At 44.4% G+C, this 19,906-nt stretch overlaps 1 protein-coding gene across 1 annotated transcript in view; it reads right to left on the minus strand.

The window, feature by feature from the left end:
- Nucleotides 1-19,906, minus strand: part of SLC27A2 (solute carrier family 27 member 2) — a 559,749-nt gene that overhangs the window by 156,799 nt on the left and 383,044 nt on the right. The window contains exon 6 of the mRNA XM_069222551.1: nucleotides 11,427-11,517. Coding sequence (XP_069078652.1) covers nucleotides 11,427-11,517 — 91 coding nt within the window. The remainder of the gene's footprint in view (nucleotides 1-11,426; nucleotides 11,518-19,906) is intronic.

Genomic DNA, 19,906 nt, shown 5'->3' on the forward strand with positions numbered 1-19,906 from the left:
AGCATATTAGGTGATGTGCATCTCTGTAATGAGAAGGGGTGTGGTCTAATGACATCAACAGCCTATATCAGGTGTGCATAATTATTAGGCAACTTCCTTTCCTTTGGCAAAATGGGTCAAAAGAAGGACTTGACAGGCTCAGAAAAGTCAAAAATAGTGAGATATCTTGCAGAGGGATGCAGCACTCTTAAAATTGCAAAGCTTCTGAAGCGTGATCATCGAACAATCAAGCGTTTCATTCAAAATAGTCAACAGGGTCGCAAGAAGCGTGTGGAAAAACCAAGGCGCAAAATAGCTGCCCATGAACTGAGAAAAGTCAAGCGTGCAGCTGCCACGATGCCACTTGCCACCAGTTTGGCCATATTTCAGAGCTGCAACATCACTGGAGTGCCCAAAAGCACAAGGTGTGCAATACTCAGAGACATGGCCAAGGTAAGAAAGGCTGAAAGACGACCACCACTGAACAAGACACACAAGCTGAAACGTCAAGACTGGGCCAAGAAATATCTCAAGACTGATTTTTCTAAGGTTTTATGGACTGATGAAATGAGAGTGAGTCTTGATGGGCCAGATGGATGGGCCCGTGGCTGGATTGGTAAAGGGCAGAGAGCTCCAGTCCGACTCAGACGCCAGCAAGGTGGAGGTGGAGTACTGGTTTGGGCTGGTATCATCAAAGATGAGCTTGTGGGGCCTTTTCGGGTTGAGGATGGAGTCAAGCTCAACTCCCAGTCCTACTGCCAGTTCCTGGAAGACACCTTCTTCAAGCAGTGGTACAGGAAGAAGTCTGCATCCTTCAAGAAAAACATGATTTTCATGCAGGACAATGCTCCATCACACGCGTCCAAGTACTCCACAGCGTGGCTGGCAAGAAAGGGTATAAAAGAAGGAAATCTAATGACATGGCCTCCTTGTTCACCTGATCAGAACCCCATTGAAAACCTGTGGTCCATCAACAAATGTGAGATTTACAAGGAGGGAAAACAGTACACCTCTCTGAACAGTGTCTGGGAGGCTGTGGTTGCTGCTGCACGCAATGTTGATGGTGAACAGATCAAAACACTGACAGAATCCATGGATGGCAGGCTTTTGAGTGTCCTTGCAAAGAAAGGTGGCTATATTGGTCACTGATTTGTTTTTGTTTTGTTTTTGAATGTCAGAAATGTATATTTGTGAATGTTGAGATGTTATATTGGTTTCACTGGTAATAATAAATAATTGAAATGGGTATATATTTGTTTTTTGTTAAGTTGCCTAATAATTATGCACAGTAATAGTCACCTGCACACACAGATATCCCCCTAACATAGCTAAAACTAAAAACAAACTAAAAACTACTTCCAAAAATATTCAGCTTTGATATTAATGAGTTTTTTGGGTTCATTGAGAACATGGTTGTTGTTCAATAATAAAATTAATCCTCAAAAATACAACTTGCCTAATAATTCTGCACTCCCTGTACTGATTAATCCATGTAAGCGAGGTCCATAAGGGGTAACAACTCTCTAATGGTGCTGCTGACCGTTATTGAGATGGGACTACAACAATCGTAATGCATTGTAATCTTGATGATGAAGGGGTGATTTGTCTGCCCAGTAGCTTAAGGGTGATGTATCACCAAAGTATGGCTAATGTTGCAGTTTGTCTAGATCAAGCCATTTATTTTATTACACCTAACACAGCAGTTGAATATACAAAGATCCACATCACACAGCATGTGCTTATATATAGCGTGATTCATTTGATCTTTTCAGCACACTTGTTCCTGTTTATGTGATCCCACCAGGGGTACATGAGTGCAATAAATTGGCCTGATGATGTCAGGAAATCCTGCAGTAGTGTAAATGTTTGCTTTGCTGGCATTAGTTGTGTGGGTGTCCAATGGGCACTACATATGCTGCTCACTCACTCTCCATCACTTAGCAGTCTATTATGCTAAACATTGAGTGAGAAATGCTATGCACCAATCATGCTGTCTGCTGCGTGTTGCTTATTGCAACGAATTTTAGCGCTGCTAACATTTTCAGGTAGGGGGGTTGGCAGTGGATCTCTAAGTTGGGCTGAAGAGTAGCTCTAGTGATGAATATGTGTTTATTATGGTGCCCATATTGTACCTGTGTATCCTCTGAATCATCTCAAGCTCACTCATGATTATGGGTTCCAGCCTCACTCTGCCTTATCCTTCATTGCTGTTTCTGTTAAGGTAATTGATTGATGACCTGGTTTCCATCCTCATGCTGCATCTGGATCCGACCTATCATGATATAGTGAAATAGCAGTGCTACAGCCATAGTGGTGAACTGCAGAATGGAAGTGTGAGCTGCTGCTATCAACTTGTGAGAGCTTCACCTATCCATGGCTGTTTAAACAGGTTTGGTCCTGTGTGTAGGCGAGTGTGAAAATATATTTTTTCTGCTCAAACAGTTCATGTAATGCGTTCTTTTCAATTATTGTGCTGGTGTTGTTTTTCGTATTGTTTTCCAGCTTTTCTTTATTTCTCTAAACTTTCAAGAATTTTTATCACCTCTTTCTGACAGGAGGTACTTTAAGACGTTTTCCAGTGGTTTTTAATGATCTTTCATACTCGTACTTGGGTGTTATTTACTACATGAGTTATTTTTCACATGTGGTAAATATCACATACCATAAACAGTGCATGTATTAAATAGCACATGCATTAAATAGCACATTCATTAAATTAGCGCACGTGGACTATAGACAGGCACTATTTAGGAGGTGCTAAATGACACATGCTTTTTAAATCATCATGAGATGATTCGTTAACCCTGTGTATGCCACGGAAGTAATTGTTACGTCCGTGGCGGCGCCTCTCAGGCGCCACGGATGTAATCATTACGTCCGTGTACTGGCCCTCGGGGGAAGCGCTGGCGCTCCCCCGGAGGGCCGCCTCCCGCCCCAGGTCAGGGTTGGAAGGGGAATTGCTTCCCCTTCCACCCTGACCACTCCCACAAGCCCCCCAAGGGGGCAGAAACCACTAGACACCAGGGAATCTTTTTTTTTTTTTAATTATACTTACGCATTAGGAAGAGGTCTTCAAACTGGGGGGCGGACCCCTTGGGGGGGGGGGGCTCAAGTGATAACGGGGGATGGGGAGGGCGCCAGACTCTAGCCAAAAGAAGCATTATACAGATAACAGGCCTTTGTTTTAAGCAGAAGCATGTTACTGCATTTTAAAAAAAGATAACAGTACTTAACTGCAATGTTTAAATAGGTCTAGACATATTTAAACATTCCCATCTTTATAAAATAAATGTGAAAAATTCTGAGGGGGGGGGCAATTATTTTTATTTTTCAACTGGAGGGGTGTGGCATAAAAAATTTGGAGACCACTGGCATAAGGGGAGCGCCCCCCTGGGGGCAGAAACCACTAGACCCAAGGGAATTTTTTTGTATTATACTTACGGATAAGGGGAGTGGCCCCTTGGGCAAGGGCTCCCCAGTGGACCAAATTATTTTTAGGCCATTTCTGCCCCCAGGGGGGGCATAAAACCCCTTGACACCAGGGATATATATATATATTTGTTTTTTTAATATGTGGGGAGCGACCCCTTAGTCAAGGATCGCTCCCCGGGGGGGCCAAATCATTTTTAGGCCATTTCTGCCCCCCCTGGGGGCAGAAACCACTAGACACCAGAGAAGTTTTATTTGTTTTATACTTGCGCACAAGGGGAGCAGCCCCTTGGTCAAGGGCCGCTCTCCAGGGGGGGCAAAATATTTTAGGCCATTTCCGCCCCCCCGGAGGCAGATTGGCCTAATATAATTAGGCCGATCCGCCCCGGGGGGCGGGGTGGGGGGGCAGAAAGCTCAAGACACCAGGGATATATGTTTTTTAAATTTACTTTATGTTTTTATGTATGGGGAGCGACCCCTTAGGCAAGGGTCGCTCCCCTGGGGGGCAAAATGCATTTATGCCATTTCTGCCCCCCCCCTTGGGGGCAGATCGGCCAATTTTGTTATGACAATCTGCCCCCAAGGGGGGCAGAAACAACTAGACACCAGGGATTGGTGTGTGTGTGTGTGTATGTGTGTGTTTTGGGGGGCAGCCCCTTGGGCAATGGTCGCTCCCCATGGGGGAACATTACTGCTGGCCATATCTACCCCCCTTGGGGGCAGAATGGCCTATTTTTGGAAGGCCCATCTGCCCCCAAAGGGGGCAGAAAGCCCACCAGATACCAGTGAAGATTTTTTTTCTCCAAAATAAGAGGGTGGGGGTATGGCCATACCCCCACCCAAAATAAATGGGGCCAAAGTTGTTCTGCTCACCAGTGGGCAGATAGGGCACTTACCCCCAATCCACCCCCGGGGGGGGGGGGCAGACAGTCTACTAGATGCCAGGGAATTTAAAAAAAAATAGTGGGATGGTGGCTACCAACAAGTGTGGGCCTGGTTATGCCCCCAACCCAACTGAAGGGGGTAACAGTCTTTCAGCTCTCCCCTGCATACTAAAACATCTTATCCTATGGCAAGCAAGAGGACATTTGATTATTTTTGGGTTTTGGTTTTACATTTGGGCCATGAGAGCTTGGTAACTCTAAAAATCAGCCCACTTGGAATGGTGAGGGATGCCCTTTTTTTACTTTGGGACGCTGCCATGTAGAAAAGTCCACAAGAACTAGACACATCTGAAAACTAAACATCCGGTTGATTTGTGCTTCACATGCACCCTGCACCATTTTCTTACCCACAATGCCCTGCAAACCTCATCTTTGCTGGAAATCACACATTTGTCCCCACATTTTTGTGATGGAACCTTCCGGAATCTGCAGGAATCCACAAAATTCCTCACACCCAACATTGCCTCATCTATAACCGATGAAACTTCTGCTGCACTTGTCAGTCTAAAAATGTTTATTTTTTCCAAACTGCCCTTTTGGACCGCTTTGGTTCCCCTCAATTTCGACATGTTTTTGGCTCTTCCCTGTCACAGGCACTCGGCCCACCTACACAAGTGAGGTATTATTTTTACAGGGAGACTGAGGGGAACGTTGGGTTTTAGGAAATTTGTCCCGGTTTGCTGAGGATTCTGGGTAAGAAAACATTGGGGGATCTATGCAAGTGACACCTCCCTGTACTCCCTTGGGTGTCTAGTTTTCAGAAATGTCGGGGTTTGGCAGGTTTCCCCAGATGGCTGCTGAGTCCACGACCAAAAATCGCAGGTGCCCCCCGCAAAAACAGGTAGTTTTGTATTTGATAATTTTGATGTTTCCAGATAGTATTTTTGGTAATTCCTGTCGCAAGCACTAGGCCTACTCACACAAGTGAGGTACTATTTTTATCGGGAGACTTGGGGGAATGCTGGGTTGAAGGAAATGTGTGGCTCCTGTCAGAGATTCCAGAATTTTCTGTCACCAAAATGTGAGGAAAAAGTGTTTTTGGGCCAAATTGTGAGGTTTGCAAAGGATTCTGGGTAACAGAACCTGGTGAGAGCTCAACAAGTCACCCCATCTTGGATTCCCCTAGGTGTCTAGTTTTAAAAAATGCACAGGTTTGGTAGGATTCCCTAGTTGCCGGCTGATCTAAAGGCCAAAATCCACAGGTAGACACTTTGCAAAAAACAGCTCTGTTTTCTTTGGGAAAATGTGATGTGTCCACTTTGTGTGTTTTGTGGCATTTCCTGTCGCGGGCGCTCGGCCTACCCATACAAGTGAGGGACTATTTTTATCGGGAGACTTCGGGGAACGCTGGGTGGAAGGAAATTTGTGGCTTCTCTCAGATTCCAGAATTTTCTGTCACCGAAATGTGAGGAAAAAGTGTTTTTGTGGCTAAATTTTGAGGTTTGCAAAGGATTCTGGGTAACAGAATCTGGTGAGAGCCCCACTAGTCACCCCATTTTGGATTCCTCTAGGTGTCTAGTTTTCAAAAATGCGCAGGTTTGGTAGGTTTCCCTGGTGCCGGCTGAGCTAGAGGCCAAAATCTACAGCTAGGCACTTTGCAAAAAACACGTCAGATTTCAATGTAAAAATGTGATGTGTCCATCTTGCGTTTCCTGTTGCGAGCATTAGGCCTACCCAGGCAAGCGAGGTACCATTTTTATCGGGAGACTTGGGGGAACACAGAATAGCAAAACAAGTGTTATTGCCCCTTGTCTTTCTCCACATTTTTTCCTTCCAAATGTAAGACAGTGTGTAAAAAAGACGTATGTTTGAGAAATGCCCTGTAAATCACATGCTAGTATGGGAACCCCAGAACTCAGAGATGTGCAAATAACCACAGCTTCTCAAGACCTTATCTTGTGCCCATTTTGGAAATACAAAGGTTTCCTTGATACCTATTTTTCACTCTTTATATTTCAGCTAATGAATTTCTGTATACCCGGTATACAATGAAAACCCATTGGAAGGTGCAGCTCATTTATTGGCTCTAGGTACCTAGGGTTCTTGATGAACCTATGAGCCCTATATATCCCCGCAACCAGAAGAGTCCAGCAGACGTAACGGTATATTGCTTTTAAAAATCTGACATCGCAGGGAAAAGGTAAGAGTACAACGTGGAGAGAAATGGCTGTTTTTTTCACCTCAATTTTAATATTATTTTATTTCAACTGTTATTTTCTGTAGGAAAACCTTTTATGATCTACATAAATGACCCCTTGCTGAATTCAGAATCGTGTCTACTTTTCAGACGTGTTTTTCTTTCCGGGATCCAGCATTGGTTTCATACTCATTTCTATCATGAACTGGAAGGAGGCTGAAAGCACAAAAAATTGTAAAAATGTGGTATGTCCCAGTAAAATGCCAAAATTGTGTTGAAAAATTGGGTTTTCTGATTCAAGTCTGCCTGTTCCTGAAAGCTGGGTAGATGGTGATGTTAGCACCACAGATCCTTTGTTGATGCCATTTTCAGGGAAAAAAACACAAGCCTTCTTCTGCCGCCCTTTTTTCCCATTTATTTTTTAGAAACCCGAAATTTCACTGTATTTTGGCTGATTTCTTGGTCTCATTCAGGGGAACCCACAAAGTATGGGTACCTCTAGAATCTCTAGGATGTTGGAAAAAAAGGACACAAAGGTGGCATAGGTAGCTTATGTGGACAAAAAGCTATGAGGGCCTAAGTGCGAACTGCCCCAAACAGCCAAAAAAAGGCTTGGCACCTGAGGGGGAAAAGGCCTGGCAGTGAAGGGATTAAATTCATGCGCTATTCACTCCTGCATGCTGTAACTATCAGGACACCTAATTCATACTCAAGTAGAAAAAGCTCAGTGCAGGTGGGAGGAAAGCATGTCAGAGGAGAGCAATGCATCAAGGGCTGATATTACAAGATGGATGATATAACTGGCCATCAGGTACTAAATAGTTCCTTACTACTGACTGTCATATAATATCCGCTCAAAGAAAAAAAGGGCACCAGGAGAGAAAGCTATCAAACCAGAGGAATTTGACCTGCCGAAATTAAAGTAAGCTTAAGGTATTTAACAAATCTGAAAATTATCGGATATGTTAAATACCTTTTAACTTGCAATTCTGACCCCTGCATAAACAGGGGTTTATTCACGGGTCAGAATTAACAGGCCCACTTGTAGTCAGGCTGTTTATTACTTTATCTATCCCTAAGAAACACCACTTTAAGGGCACTTCAACGGAGACTGAACCAATGTTTATACCCTTCATTCACTGCCACTGTAGCAGCCCATAGAAACAAAAACCTCAATATGCTGTATACAACTCCAATGACATCGGACTGCGACACAGAACTCTTTTTCCTCTACTGTGTAGCTAAACCAGAAAGATGAAAAGACAGAAAAGAAGAGCAATCACTATAAAAAGTACCTTGGTGGAAAGTTTTTTGTTCGTTCACAAGTGTGGTCTAGGTAATGTCCTAGGTATCAGCGGAGTATTTTAACTAAGTTCACTGGGAACCACTATGGACACCTCTTTGATAAAGGTCTTGGTCATGGCCATGCTCAGGGAGGTAGGCAATAGTGATTTGTGTACACCTAGTTGTGTTATCTTCAGGGATTAAATGCCATGCTTCACGCCTCTGTATTCTTCTGGACCAGAGCCTCCAGGTCTTCACAGTCCTTGTCTGACAGAGATAAAGGTGAGCCCTTCCAATAGCCATGTTGCTGCCCGACACTAGGTATAGCCTAGATGGAAAGGTGCCCTCCAGAAGAGACCCCAGAAATAGGAGCAAAAAGCCCCAGGGCAAAAAATCTCCTAGAGACAAAAGTCTGGTGCAGGATGGAGGATGGCCAGGCACACAAGTAGGTGCACACAAATACGTTTTATAATCTCTCCTACATTGGACCAAAGCAGTCAATATTCTCTGATATACTATTTTATATAATACTGTTCGCAGTGGGTTGCTGTATGATTGAGACAATTTAAGACAAAAGTGGTAGCATTATTATAAACCACCAACAGATGTTTTCATGAACTGGTGTGATATGTGTTGGACAATGGTTGTAACCAATGAGTGTGAACTGCTGGACCATACACTCACTCCATCCTGCCCTAATTCATATGAATATTTTAGTGTAAAAGTTGGAGCATGTTCAGTGGAGGTCCCGAAGTTTCTTTGTATAAGATATTAGGTGAGAAAGACCTCCATCGGGACGTCTGGGAGGGGTTGTGAAACAGTGACGAAAGGAATCTATATGGATCAATGGAGCAATCTCCATTATTACCACCTCCATTCAAAGGGGAATTATTAAAGATTGGCTAATAAGGGTCAATGGTGCATTTTAGCAACTGTGGTAGAACACAGACTCAAGGACTTTGGGCCTGATTTAGATATTAGATATTCGCAGACAGGTTACTCTGTCACAATAGTGACAGATATCTCGTTCACCGTAATCTAAATCCCATTATATTCTATGGGATTTATATTCCAGCGGATGGTATATCTGTGACCGTTGTGACGGCGTAACCCATCCGCCAGTATCTAAATCAGGCCCTTAGTGCACTTAAATAGCTAGTACTGATGGCCAATCCATTCCATTAACAGTGCATAAGTAGGTTCAGAGGAAATCATTTAAATGGAAACGGTTAAGCAGATTCCACAGCACTCGTAAATATTTTAATAGGAATGCTAGAACTTGCACCTGAAACCCTAATAATATAGATTGTAATAAATTGTAGTTCTGAAGCAGTCTGATGGTGCCCCCGAGATGCACTTAATTTGTTCTCATCAGGGTTGATTGGAGCTGGCCAGGAGAGATTCAGTGGGTGTATTCGGATTTGAAAGGCAATGGTGTGATGTCATGCAGAGAGGCCAATGGTGCAAGAAAGGTTGGTGCTTACCTGCTGCAGGAAATGGCTAAACTGTCAGACTACAGTGTTGTTTCTGTAAACTTCATCCTTATGGAACCAACTCCACGTTGGAGGAATGCGTGCCATGCCTTGATTTCGCACCATTCCATGATGGCTGACTCACAGTCTATACAGTGCCAGTAGCAGCTCTTTAGGCCTAATTTTACCACAGCAGAACCTGCCTCAAACACATCAATGAACCCCCAGCCCCTGTTTTCTGGTTCTGGGAACATGGGTGCATAAAAAGAAGTAAACGTGTACTTAATGAGCATGCATCAGTTCTGTACTACCTCCAGATTGTTTAGATTTGAAACAGTCAATCTGTACCACAAAAAAAACTGTTGGGTCCTTTAACGTTTGCGAGACCAAGTTCCAGGCTGGTTTGCGCACAGAACTTTCAGCAGGAGAAATACTTCTTCTGAAACAGGGGGAGACATCAGGAGTGTGTCCACAACGTGTGAACCGGAGTATTATCCATAGCATGTGTACTCGCACACACTTTCACAGCAGCAAAAAAGTTTGGCTGTGGTGTGACCGAGTGCCCTTTGTTTCCCACATGGTAGGAGTGTGTGTGTGTCTGTCAGGGGCGGCTCCTCCATTAGGGTGGAGGAGCATCCCCCCCTCGCCGGCAGCAGCAAACCTTTTACCAAAAATCTATAATAAACTGTGTTTATTATTGTTTTTTGGTAAAAGGGCAAAGCCATGGGGTGACGAGCAATGAGGGGGGAGTGCTCAGTATTCCCCCTCAGAGCGCATGTGTGTTTGGTAGGCTGTCTCGGGCTGGCCAAACACACATGCGCAATAGGCTCTCTCCAGACCATCAACACAGGTGCCTGGCTGGCGAGAGCCTGCACGAGCTCCCAGTCGGACTGGGAGCGTCCAGGCTGGGCGCTACCAGCCAATCCTGATGCTGCTTTGAACAGTGTCTGGATTGGCCGCAGGGCAGGCTGGGAGCCTGTACCTGCAGCGAGGAGATGGAGGAGCAGAGCTGCGCGCGGAATTCAGGTAAGTGTTTTAAAAATATATATTTTTAATTTTATTTTAATTTCCTCGCGCCCTCCCCAGTGTGCCTCCCCTTCTGCTTGCTGCAAGCCAAGACTGGTGTCTGTGTGGGGGGTATAGAACAGTGGCATAACGAAACTGGAGGGCCCCCCCTGCAAAGTACCTGGAAGGGGGGCCCTCCTCTGGGACCCAATCAGGGGCCTGCCACCCAGTGCACAGTGTACTGTGCTGAGGGAGCCCCCTGGAGCTCGGGACCCCTCGCACCGTAGGGGCTGGGGGGGCTTTTTTTTCGCCACTCGGAAGGAAGCAAAGCATGTACATTTAGTGGCTGAAGTGTACAATATGAAACTAGAAAACCTAGGATCAAGCCCGGCTATAACACTTAACTAAATTGCATGATCCTAGACAATTATTTTATTTAACTTCCCCTCCTTTTTCTTCATTATCACATATAAAAAAAAACTTGAAATACATGGTTTTAGGATGTGCACTGTCCTGTGCATGATTTAAGAAACTATAATGATCATGCATAACAAAAATCCGGGTCACCCAAAGGTGCACACAAGTGTCTCACCTCTTAGTTCTCTGTCTATCAGGGTGGGGTGGGGGTAATGATAAATGTTGGACGGTGAAAACTATAACTTAAAATATACTTCTCAATTCACTGGTATAATCTGATGTACTAAGGTGAAATGTTTCCGCACATTAATAAAATACACTTGAATTTTGAAGAATCTTTAACATAGTTTTACACACTTACTACAAGATGTCTTTAAAAATGAAGATGTTCCTAAAGACACCGTATTTACTTCCTTTCTTTAACTTTAATAAACCTATAAATAAATGCTTGCCCGTTCATTTAACATCTCTTTAATGGTAGTGTTGAGTCCAGTAACAGCAGCCCAGTGTTTCTGTTTACCAGTGGGCCCACATGTAAAGGTTAAGACTGAAGCATGCGGCCCTGGCCGTACTTTGAGTATCCCACAGGGATTGTCATTCTGCTCGACTTGTAATGACTTGTAATGACCCGTAAGTGTCCTATTTCGTACTTTGTTTGCAGTGAACGAAAATCAGCATTTCATATACCGATGACAAATAGTCATAAATAAAACTTTGTTAGAGGAAAGGAAAACCAACTATTGAAAATGAAAACTGTACCTCTAGGCACTTCTACGCAGAATCCATTGGCATCACGCACTGGTTCGTCTTTTCCAACATCATATTTAATGAGCGTATGTGGCACGATTTTCTAGAGAAAAAAATAGTGGCTCAGTTAATCATGTGAACATTTTTCCACAAAATTGCATTATGAAGTGTTTCCAGTGATCTAGTACGTTTCCGTTTTTGAATAAGTATTTTCTACAGACAATACTCTGAAGAAAAACGTGCTTTTTCTAAAGGTGAGTCTTTTCAGGTTAGTCACTGTGAAAATGCCATTCATGACAGATGCTTGTGAACGCAGGATCTTTGATCTAAAGATGGTTCCCTCCAGGGAGAGGTGTTGTTACCCCTTCCAAACCCACCTGTGACAGAACCAGTAAACTCTTAACGGTTATTGCCACTCCTGTGGTCAATATAGCCTACTGATTACCCTTCCTGGGATGCATGATTCGGAGGCTCAGGCGAGGGAGCATAATGAAGGGGTAATTAACAGCCATCACTGCCCCCTCGGTAAGGGTAGTAAGGCTATTAGTTGAGTTGCTTATGCTCCCATTCAGAGGGAGCTATCCTAGCTGTTAGGGCAGGGCCAATTCTACTGGAGCAGGATCAAGGCTGATTTACAAACGAGTAGTTCTTGTCTGGAGTGCCACAGTGGGCAAAGAAGCGACGGACTGGATTGTAGCCCAGAGTAATTACCAGTCACTGAGATTAATTCAGGCAATTCACTCATCATGTTTCTGTTATCCTCAGTGCAGACATGATGTTCAGCATCACTCCTCGATTTTCTGATGAGGAATGCAAACCCATAGTCCCCAGAGTAGTAGCAAAACATAAACAAATTAATCCTTTACTTATTTTACTACACTGCAGCTGTTCCTTTTGCTCCCCGTAACTCTGTTTCTTTTGGTATCAATCGACACCTCGTTGACTCCAGCCCTTTGCTCCTCCCCTTCCCTACGACTCTTCCGTGTGCTGCTACTTTCCCCTCCAGGGCGAATGTGGGTTTTGGAAGTACACCCTCAAAGTGGACGTAAATTTTAAAGACCCACATTTGTTGTGTTGGCCCCAGGATATTTCTCCTAGCATGGAAGGGACAGTGTGCGTCAATTCCAAGGAAAACCCAAATGGTTTACATGGTGGTCTTTCACATAGGTGAAGTCACTGTGGCTGGGCTGCCAGGGCTACCACCATTTTCAATTAATCAGGAGGCTGGTCAGATGTCAGTTTTGGTGGCATCAGAGCTGCCACATAGGTCTACTGATGGTGAAGCCAGGAAACTGCATCCTCCCCTGATCTCAAAATGGAGCTGAAGAATGCATAAGAAGTTGGACGGGACCTCAACTTGTTTGACAGAAGTTTCTGCACTGCAGTCTTCTAAAAAGGCCTTGGTAACTGGAAAGGGAACTCATGGACGGAGGATGGGCAGAGAGATTTTAACGAACTTGTAGCTCCGCCAGGAGTAGCGTAAGTAAACATGCCCTGACCAAAATAACTTTGTATTGGTATTACACTCTAGCCTGAATGCAGTCTTGGTGTCCTGCAAAAACGTCCGCTTGCTGGAAGAAGTGGGGCCACATGGGAACACTGACACACTTGTTATGGTGATGCCCTAAGCTACAATGGTAGCGTTCATTTGAGCTAATTAGAGACCTATTTCACTGCTTCCTGGCCGGGGGACAATGCTGGAAAATAATAAAAATTCTCAGCTATTGTACTTTCTTCAATGCAGCAACATCCAGGGCAGCTCAGCATCTATCCTATTTACGCTCACTGAACATCTCAAGCAGTGTTTGGATGAGGCCACATGTATGACCATTATGTTTTGTGATTCGTAATTAGTGATTCTTTGTGAATCGCAAACTGGGGGTCGCAAAACAAAATGTACACAGTGTCAACCACACTTTTAGCGATTTCCAAATGGATCGCAAGTGACCTGCCTAATTAATAGTCATGAGGAAGGTTGCAATTGAGATCAATTTTGGAATGGCCGCACTCACAGGGATGGTGGTCTGCTGGGGTGAGCAGGCCACCATGTCTGTGACTGCTTTTAAAATAAAGCAGTTTTTTTTTTAATTAAAGGGAAACTGGATACATTACAAAATTAAAAATGAAACGTTTCAGTTTAATTTTTTCAGAGCAAGCAGTGGTCCAGGGGAGCACTGCCTGCTCTGAAAAAATGTTGCCACCCCCATTCACAAACGGGAAGACGTCCCTTAGGGACCTCTTCTAGTTTGCGAATGGGTTACCACCAATTTGAAATTGGTGGTAACTGCGATTGTTTATTGACCGTGAATGCGGTCACAAAACAATCAAACACAGGCCTGCAAGTCACAATTAGAAAGGGACGCCCCTTGGAACGCCCCTTCCTAATTGCAAGTCGCAATTCCTATTTTGCGAGTCAGTAACTGGTTACTGACTAGCAAAATAGGAATGGTACAAGGCCATTTTGCGGTCACAAAAGGTAAATGTCGCCGTTTGCAACCACAAAATAGCTTTGTATATCTGGACCCACATCGCATAAGATTCTCATCCACCGACTAATGGAGATTGGTGCAGGAGAATCCGCTCTTGCCTGGCTCAAACTTTCTCACTAACAGGTACAAAGCAGTTATACTCCCCCTTTATTCTTCACAACCAGTTCTACTTGATTGCAGAGTCCCACAGAGGTGATAATACATGGTCAGTTCCGTTTTTTTGGCACCGAAGTGTCAACCTGGCCTGCCAGGCAAGCTCATTAGAAAACGTCAGCTGGTTCAAAACTCAGTGGCAAGACTACTGCTTAACATTCTTAAACATTGCTTAATAGCATCCAGATTAAAAGATCTACATGGTCTACCTATTGCCAATAGGATTCAATTTAAAACGTTAATCCACACCCAAAGAGCCATTTATAATTCAGGTCCCCTAAGCCTTCAGAAACATTGTGTTCCAATTAGACCTTTAAGGTCTACAAATGTCATCTGTACCCTTCCAGCACAATTCCATATACGAATTGCAGACATTTGTTTGGCTGCAGTGGTAGGCAAAAGATTATGGAACATGTTGCTTCCAACTCTTCGTGCAACTTCAGCCTCAAAAACCTAAAAACCTGGTTCTTCTTACAGCAGTGAGGGCTCAGTTTAGTATTAGCCACTCTTTTCTCTTTACTCCTCCCTTCCTCAGCTACAAGTGAGCTAACAGGTATCAGCGCCTAGAAGCTCTTCTTGAATATATGCCATGCTCTATATAAGTAAATTACATCACATTACATTACATTTTCACTTCTATGGACCCTAATGTATCTCTGCTGGAAAGCAGGGATCCCAGCCTGAGCAATTTCTACAATTTAAATCTCAAAACAATACACAAAAAAGAGAAAAAGTATACATTCACAAATCATACAAAAGTTGAGCAATTTTATTTAAATCACAAACAAACAAAAAAATACAAAAATTGAAACTTTTATTCAATAGTAAAGTTGGAGATTTTTAGATTGTATTTTCTTTTCTAAAAGACAAAGCAGTGTGCTAAACACTAGCATATCGCTTATGTGTTTTGCTCCTAATGCATGTATCTTTTTTGTTGGTGTCTATCAGTGCTTAAATGAGAATCATCTATACTTTGTTCCGTTTGCTTATTTACACTCTTACAGCCAATAGCATTTAAAAGAGTATTTAAGAATTCAATATTCTTGCAAATTATGAATTGCATATTTAAATTAGCCGTGTCATTTTTACTGTGATGGAATATATTTATTGTTGTGTAACGTGTAAGGCTTCAGGGATTGCGGACAGGTAAGGTTAATATAGTCTTTGCTCTCGTATAGCAAGACTAGATTCTATAATCTGTTACATTGACAGGACTTCTCTGATAAGTCATGTCCAATTTTGTCAAGCCCCAACAGAACCCAAAGCTTGTGCTTCCAAAACTTATATGAAAATGCAGTGGTCTGCCCCCTGAATGGTTAAATAGCTTGTTTGGCCACCAACAGGAGGTGGGATATTGGTGGGTCTGACTGCTGAGGAGTGTTAGGGGGTATATCCACTCCTCAGGTCTGCCCAGAAAGGCAAACTCAGGTAGTTTGTCTGTGGTCTGGCCATGGACCTGCGAGATGACTAAAAAAGATCTGGTCCCAAATCTCCCTCAACTGTGAGCAAGACTACCGGATATGGAGGAGGAAACTGTTGGGAATAGCCCTTTCTGCAGGGTTGTCCCCGAACATTTTGCCTTTCTCCTCCTAATTTTTCTGACTCTCTTTTTGTTGGCTTTAGGACTTTGGACATTTTACCACTGCTAATCAGTGCTAAAGTGCATACACTCTCTCCCCTAAAACTTGGTATATTTGGCTTACATCTGTTTGCCTTATTTCATTTACCTGTCAGTCCCTGGTAAAGTGGTATACCATATACCCAGGGCCTGTAAATTAAATGCTACTAGTGGGCCTGCAGCACAGATTGCCCCACCCACAGTAGTAGCCTTTTAAACATGTCTCAGGCCTGCCACTACAGGGGCTGGGTGCGCAGTTTACTGCCACATTGACTTGGCAAGTCAAACTACTTGCCAAGGCCTGGTGTACTACACCTCAGCTACCCCTAAAGTAGGCCCTGGATATCCCATATCCCTATGGGCAGGGTACTGTGCATGTAAAAGGTAGGACATACATTTGTATGTGTTACATGAGCTAGTAGTGACAAACAGCCTATTTCATTTTTCACTGCTGTGAGTGCTGCTCCTCTAATAGGGTTGCATTGGGAATTCCATTATTTATGGCTTAGTGGTAATTTCTGATCTTTGAGGAGTAGTGTGGGCATTTTGGTATGTTTGGAATGGTAGAGAGAAATCCTGTTTACTGGTGTATGTGGATTTTACATTACTATTTTATAAATGCCACTTTTAGAAAGTGGGCATTTCTCTGTGCTTATTACTCTGGTGCTTTGCGGCCTGACTCCAATCCACATCTAGGGCAAAGTGACAGCTCCACTTTGTGCATACTCTCCAGACAGCCATCCATCAGGGAGGGTTAGGTGTAACAGGGTTACATCTACATTCATCTACATACTGCTGGTTTTCCTGGCCTGGGAGAGAGAGTGAGTCGTTCACACTTTACACTTGAATAGGCTGTGTCTTGTCCTCACACAACTGGATAGATTACCCCTACTGCTGTCTGGAGGCAGAGTAGGGGAGAAGGGAAATTCTTGGAACTGGTGAGATCTGGCTGGAACCACCTCCCACTTACTAGAAGCTGGGCACCAGGAGTATAAGTAAAGGTGCTCTCGCCTCATGATTTTGTTTTTAGCACTTTTGGAAACTGGGACCAAACCTCTGTCAGGAGAACTGCTGGGCTGAAAATAGACTCATCTGAAATGCTCTTCTTTTGTTGCTCTGCTGCCTGGTGTCTGCTGGGTCTAACAAAACTCACCTCGATTGCTTTTCTGCTTGTTGCCCTGCGCCAGCTGCTCCTTGACGGAGGGGTCCCTCACCACTGTTGGACTAACAGGAGGAACCGCCACCTACCCAGATGTGCAGGCCTGCCTGCCTTGGGTTTCTCCATAAGTGTTCCCCCAGGGGTTCACCCAGGGGTGGAGGCCTGACCACTGTCCTTTCAACTAGCATAATGAGAGCGTTGCCTGCTGCCTTCTTCCTGACCAGCTCATGGAGAGCATTTCACTCTTTATTCCCCCATGACTAGCGTGTGGGTCCTTGGTGTGGCTTTGTAACCTAGTGCATTATTGGCCTCAAGTACTCTGTGCTCTCTAGTGCAGTGCCCCACCAGGAGAGAGTCATGAGCACTCGGAGTGGTGTGCCTTCCCCACCCCTGCATTGCCATATGGAAAGCAGACTGCCTGGGCTTTCTCAAGGACATCAGAACAGCCCACCTGCCTGCCCTGTGGCCATACTCCAGTGGACTGAGGACAGTACTCCAAGCTGTCCGATGTTGCCATCCTTTAGCAGCAATCGCTGAGAGTTAGATCTGACTCAGCAGGTGTTGCAGCAGTGAGGAAAAGCCTGCAAGAGCGGCCCCGGTGTTGCCTAGGTGATCCCGGGCCCCATCATTTTATCCAGTAGGACCAGGAAGGCCTCTCGAGTTTTTTCTCTGGAAAACACATCAATCACTCACCATGATTTCCTCAAAGCTGCTTTCCCCACTCCTGTGTCCTGTGGTCAAGCAATTACCCTAATACATGTAGGAGGCAAGGTGGGGCTCCAGCACCCTCTATCCTCTTCTAAATGCCCGTGGGTTCACAGAGCTTGGTGACTGTGGCCTTTGGGAGGGAGATGTTGTGATACATGTCAGTATGACAAAAGGTGATAATGTATGTGTTTCCACTCGTCGTCCACCAAACTCTAAATCAGGCCCTAAGTCTTTAGTGAAGGATAGGTGTTGGTGGAACTTTTCAAAGCATGTTAACTCCGTAGTGACCCCTTCTATAACTCCGCTCAATTACTTAATGTCAGCATTAGAGATGACGGGAATGTGGAAGGAACTTCCCCTAAATGTGGTGGAGTTGCAGACCCTGCATATGGTCCTAGTTACTGGAAAGACACAGAGGAGTCAGCCTCACAAGCTTGCAGGGACGTAGGGCCCCATCCAGTGATCTAGCCACCAGTATCTGGTTAATGAAGCACCACTGCGTATCTATTTCCCGTTTCAACCATTCAATCAAGGATCTTAACTGGGAGGCTTTGAAGTAGAGCAGCAAGTGGGGCCCTCTGAACCCCATCACTCAGGTGTCTCATGCAAGCCTTTGGAGAGAGACTTGGTCTCTCTCCTTACAAGACCATGCAAGCTGCAGTAGTGCCATTGCCAGTGCAGCTATTTTTCCCACTCAAGAGGAACTTTGTTTTTCCAGGTGGCCTGGGTTGACCTAGTCTACAAAGCATTAATTTACAATTTAGTCTGGCACAGGCCAGAGGGACAGGCACCAGCTGATTACCCAAATACTCAATGCTGTCCGGAGTCCAGCAACATGATCTTGGGTGTTTCATATTTGCGGCAAGAGTACCCCCTCCAGCTAGCACCAAGTCGTCCGAATAAGTCTTCTCGACCTATAAATCTGCCACCGCTGTTATTCTTCCAGCAGTGGAGTGAGAGCTGGGAGTGACTGTGAAGGGTCAGTGATGGTGAGAACTATTTTGTCCGTGAAGGCAGAAAGCTTAAATGCGTCATGACAGAAGGAAATTCACTTAATCCAGGGATGCTCTCCAATTTCCTGTAAGAAGGACTCTGGAAAAGAAGAGGGGAAACAGGGCAACCCTGTCAGATGCCCCTCAATATGTGCAAATAAGATGAAGACTGGCCGTTGACCTTAACCCTTGCATGGCAATCGTAGTACAGGACTGAAATCTAACCAAGAAATCTAGCGCCCAGGACAAATCTCTTAGGCATTTCAAATACCATTCCCAGGTCCACCATGTCAAACGTTTTTGAGAGACCGGAGGACTGCCTCCTTTCTTCCTAGCAATATGTATGTGATGTAGAGCCTTCTCAGTGTTATTGCTTCCTGTCGAAGCGTGAAGCCTCCGTTGTCTGGGTAGATCATTTTCTAGTCGACTGGATAAAATTTAAGCGAAATTCTTAATATCTAAGTTTAGCAGTGAGATGTGAAGTTTGGATGGGTCCAACGTTGGGTCCTTGCCTGATTTGGAGAGCAGCGTGATAGTAGCCTCAGCTATTCCTGGAGAGGCTCTTATATGCATTTAAGTGACTCAATAGTGCAGTTAAGATAGGGAGGAGCTCGGGAGCAAAAACAGTAAATCCATCTGGGCCTGGTGCCTTAGAAGGTTTTAATTTCCCAATGGCCCTCAGTATCTTATCTGCGGAGATGGGCTCATTTAATCTGTTAGAGGACTGTGATGGCAATCTAGGGGGTAAAACAGAGTCTAGACCGGCTGCCCATGTCATCTGGTAAGTGTGGTCTGCAGTGTATAGGGAATAATGGTACACACGAAACACCTGATGTTTGCTCTCAGTCATGTTGTCTATAGTGCTAGTATCAAACTCACCAATGAGCCAGCAATCCTGGTAAGCTTGCAGGTTAAGTGCCATTAAGGTGTCTGTTTTATTCCCCCTCCACCAATCAGTAAAAATGAGCCTCCAGTCTAGTAAGTATGTTATTTTCTTTATCTGGCTCTATGGTGCGAGATGACCCCTTAAGGCAGTCATCTTCCTCCAAATCTTGTTGCATGGTGTCTTCATGTGTTAGTTTTCTAACTCTTTCATCTCCGTAGTTAAGGCTACACTGGTTAATTTGCACATGCGCTTAAGTCTTACTGCCTCCCGGATAAGGGCCCCCCTAATAACTGTGTTAAAAGCATCCCAAGATCCTTATTTCTCCAGCTCCCGACTGTTGTTAAAAGTCAAATATACTGCAGGTTTATCTCAGTCTTCGGACAGAACTAATGGATCTCCTAGTGGTGAGTCATTCAGACACTAATTGCCCCCGACTGTAACTTCTGGCCTCCTTTACAGTAATGCAATTTCTACTGGGCCATGCTCA

Source organism: Pleurodeles waltl, chromosome 3_1, assembly GCF_031143425.1.
Source record: "Pleurodeles waltl isolate 20211129_DDA chromosome 3_1, aPleWal1.hap1.20221129, whole genome shotgun sequence".
In the NCBI taxonomy this organism is placed as follows: domain Eukaryota; kingdom Metazoa; phylum Chordata; class Amphibia; order Caudata; family Salamandridae; genus Pleurodeles; species Pleurodeles waltl.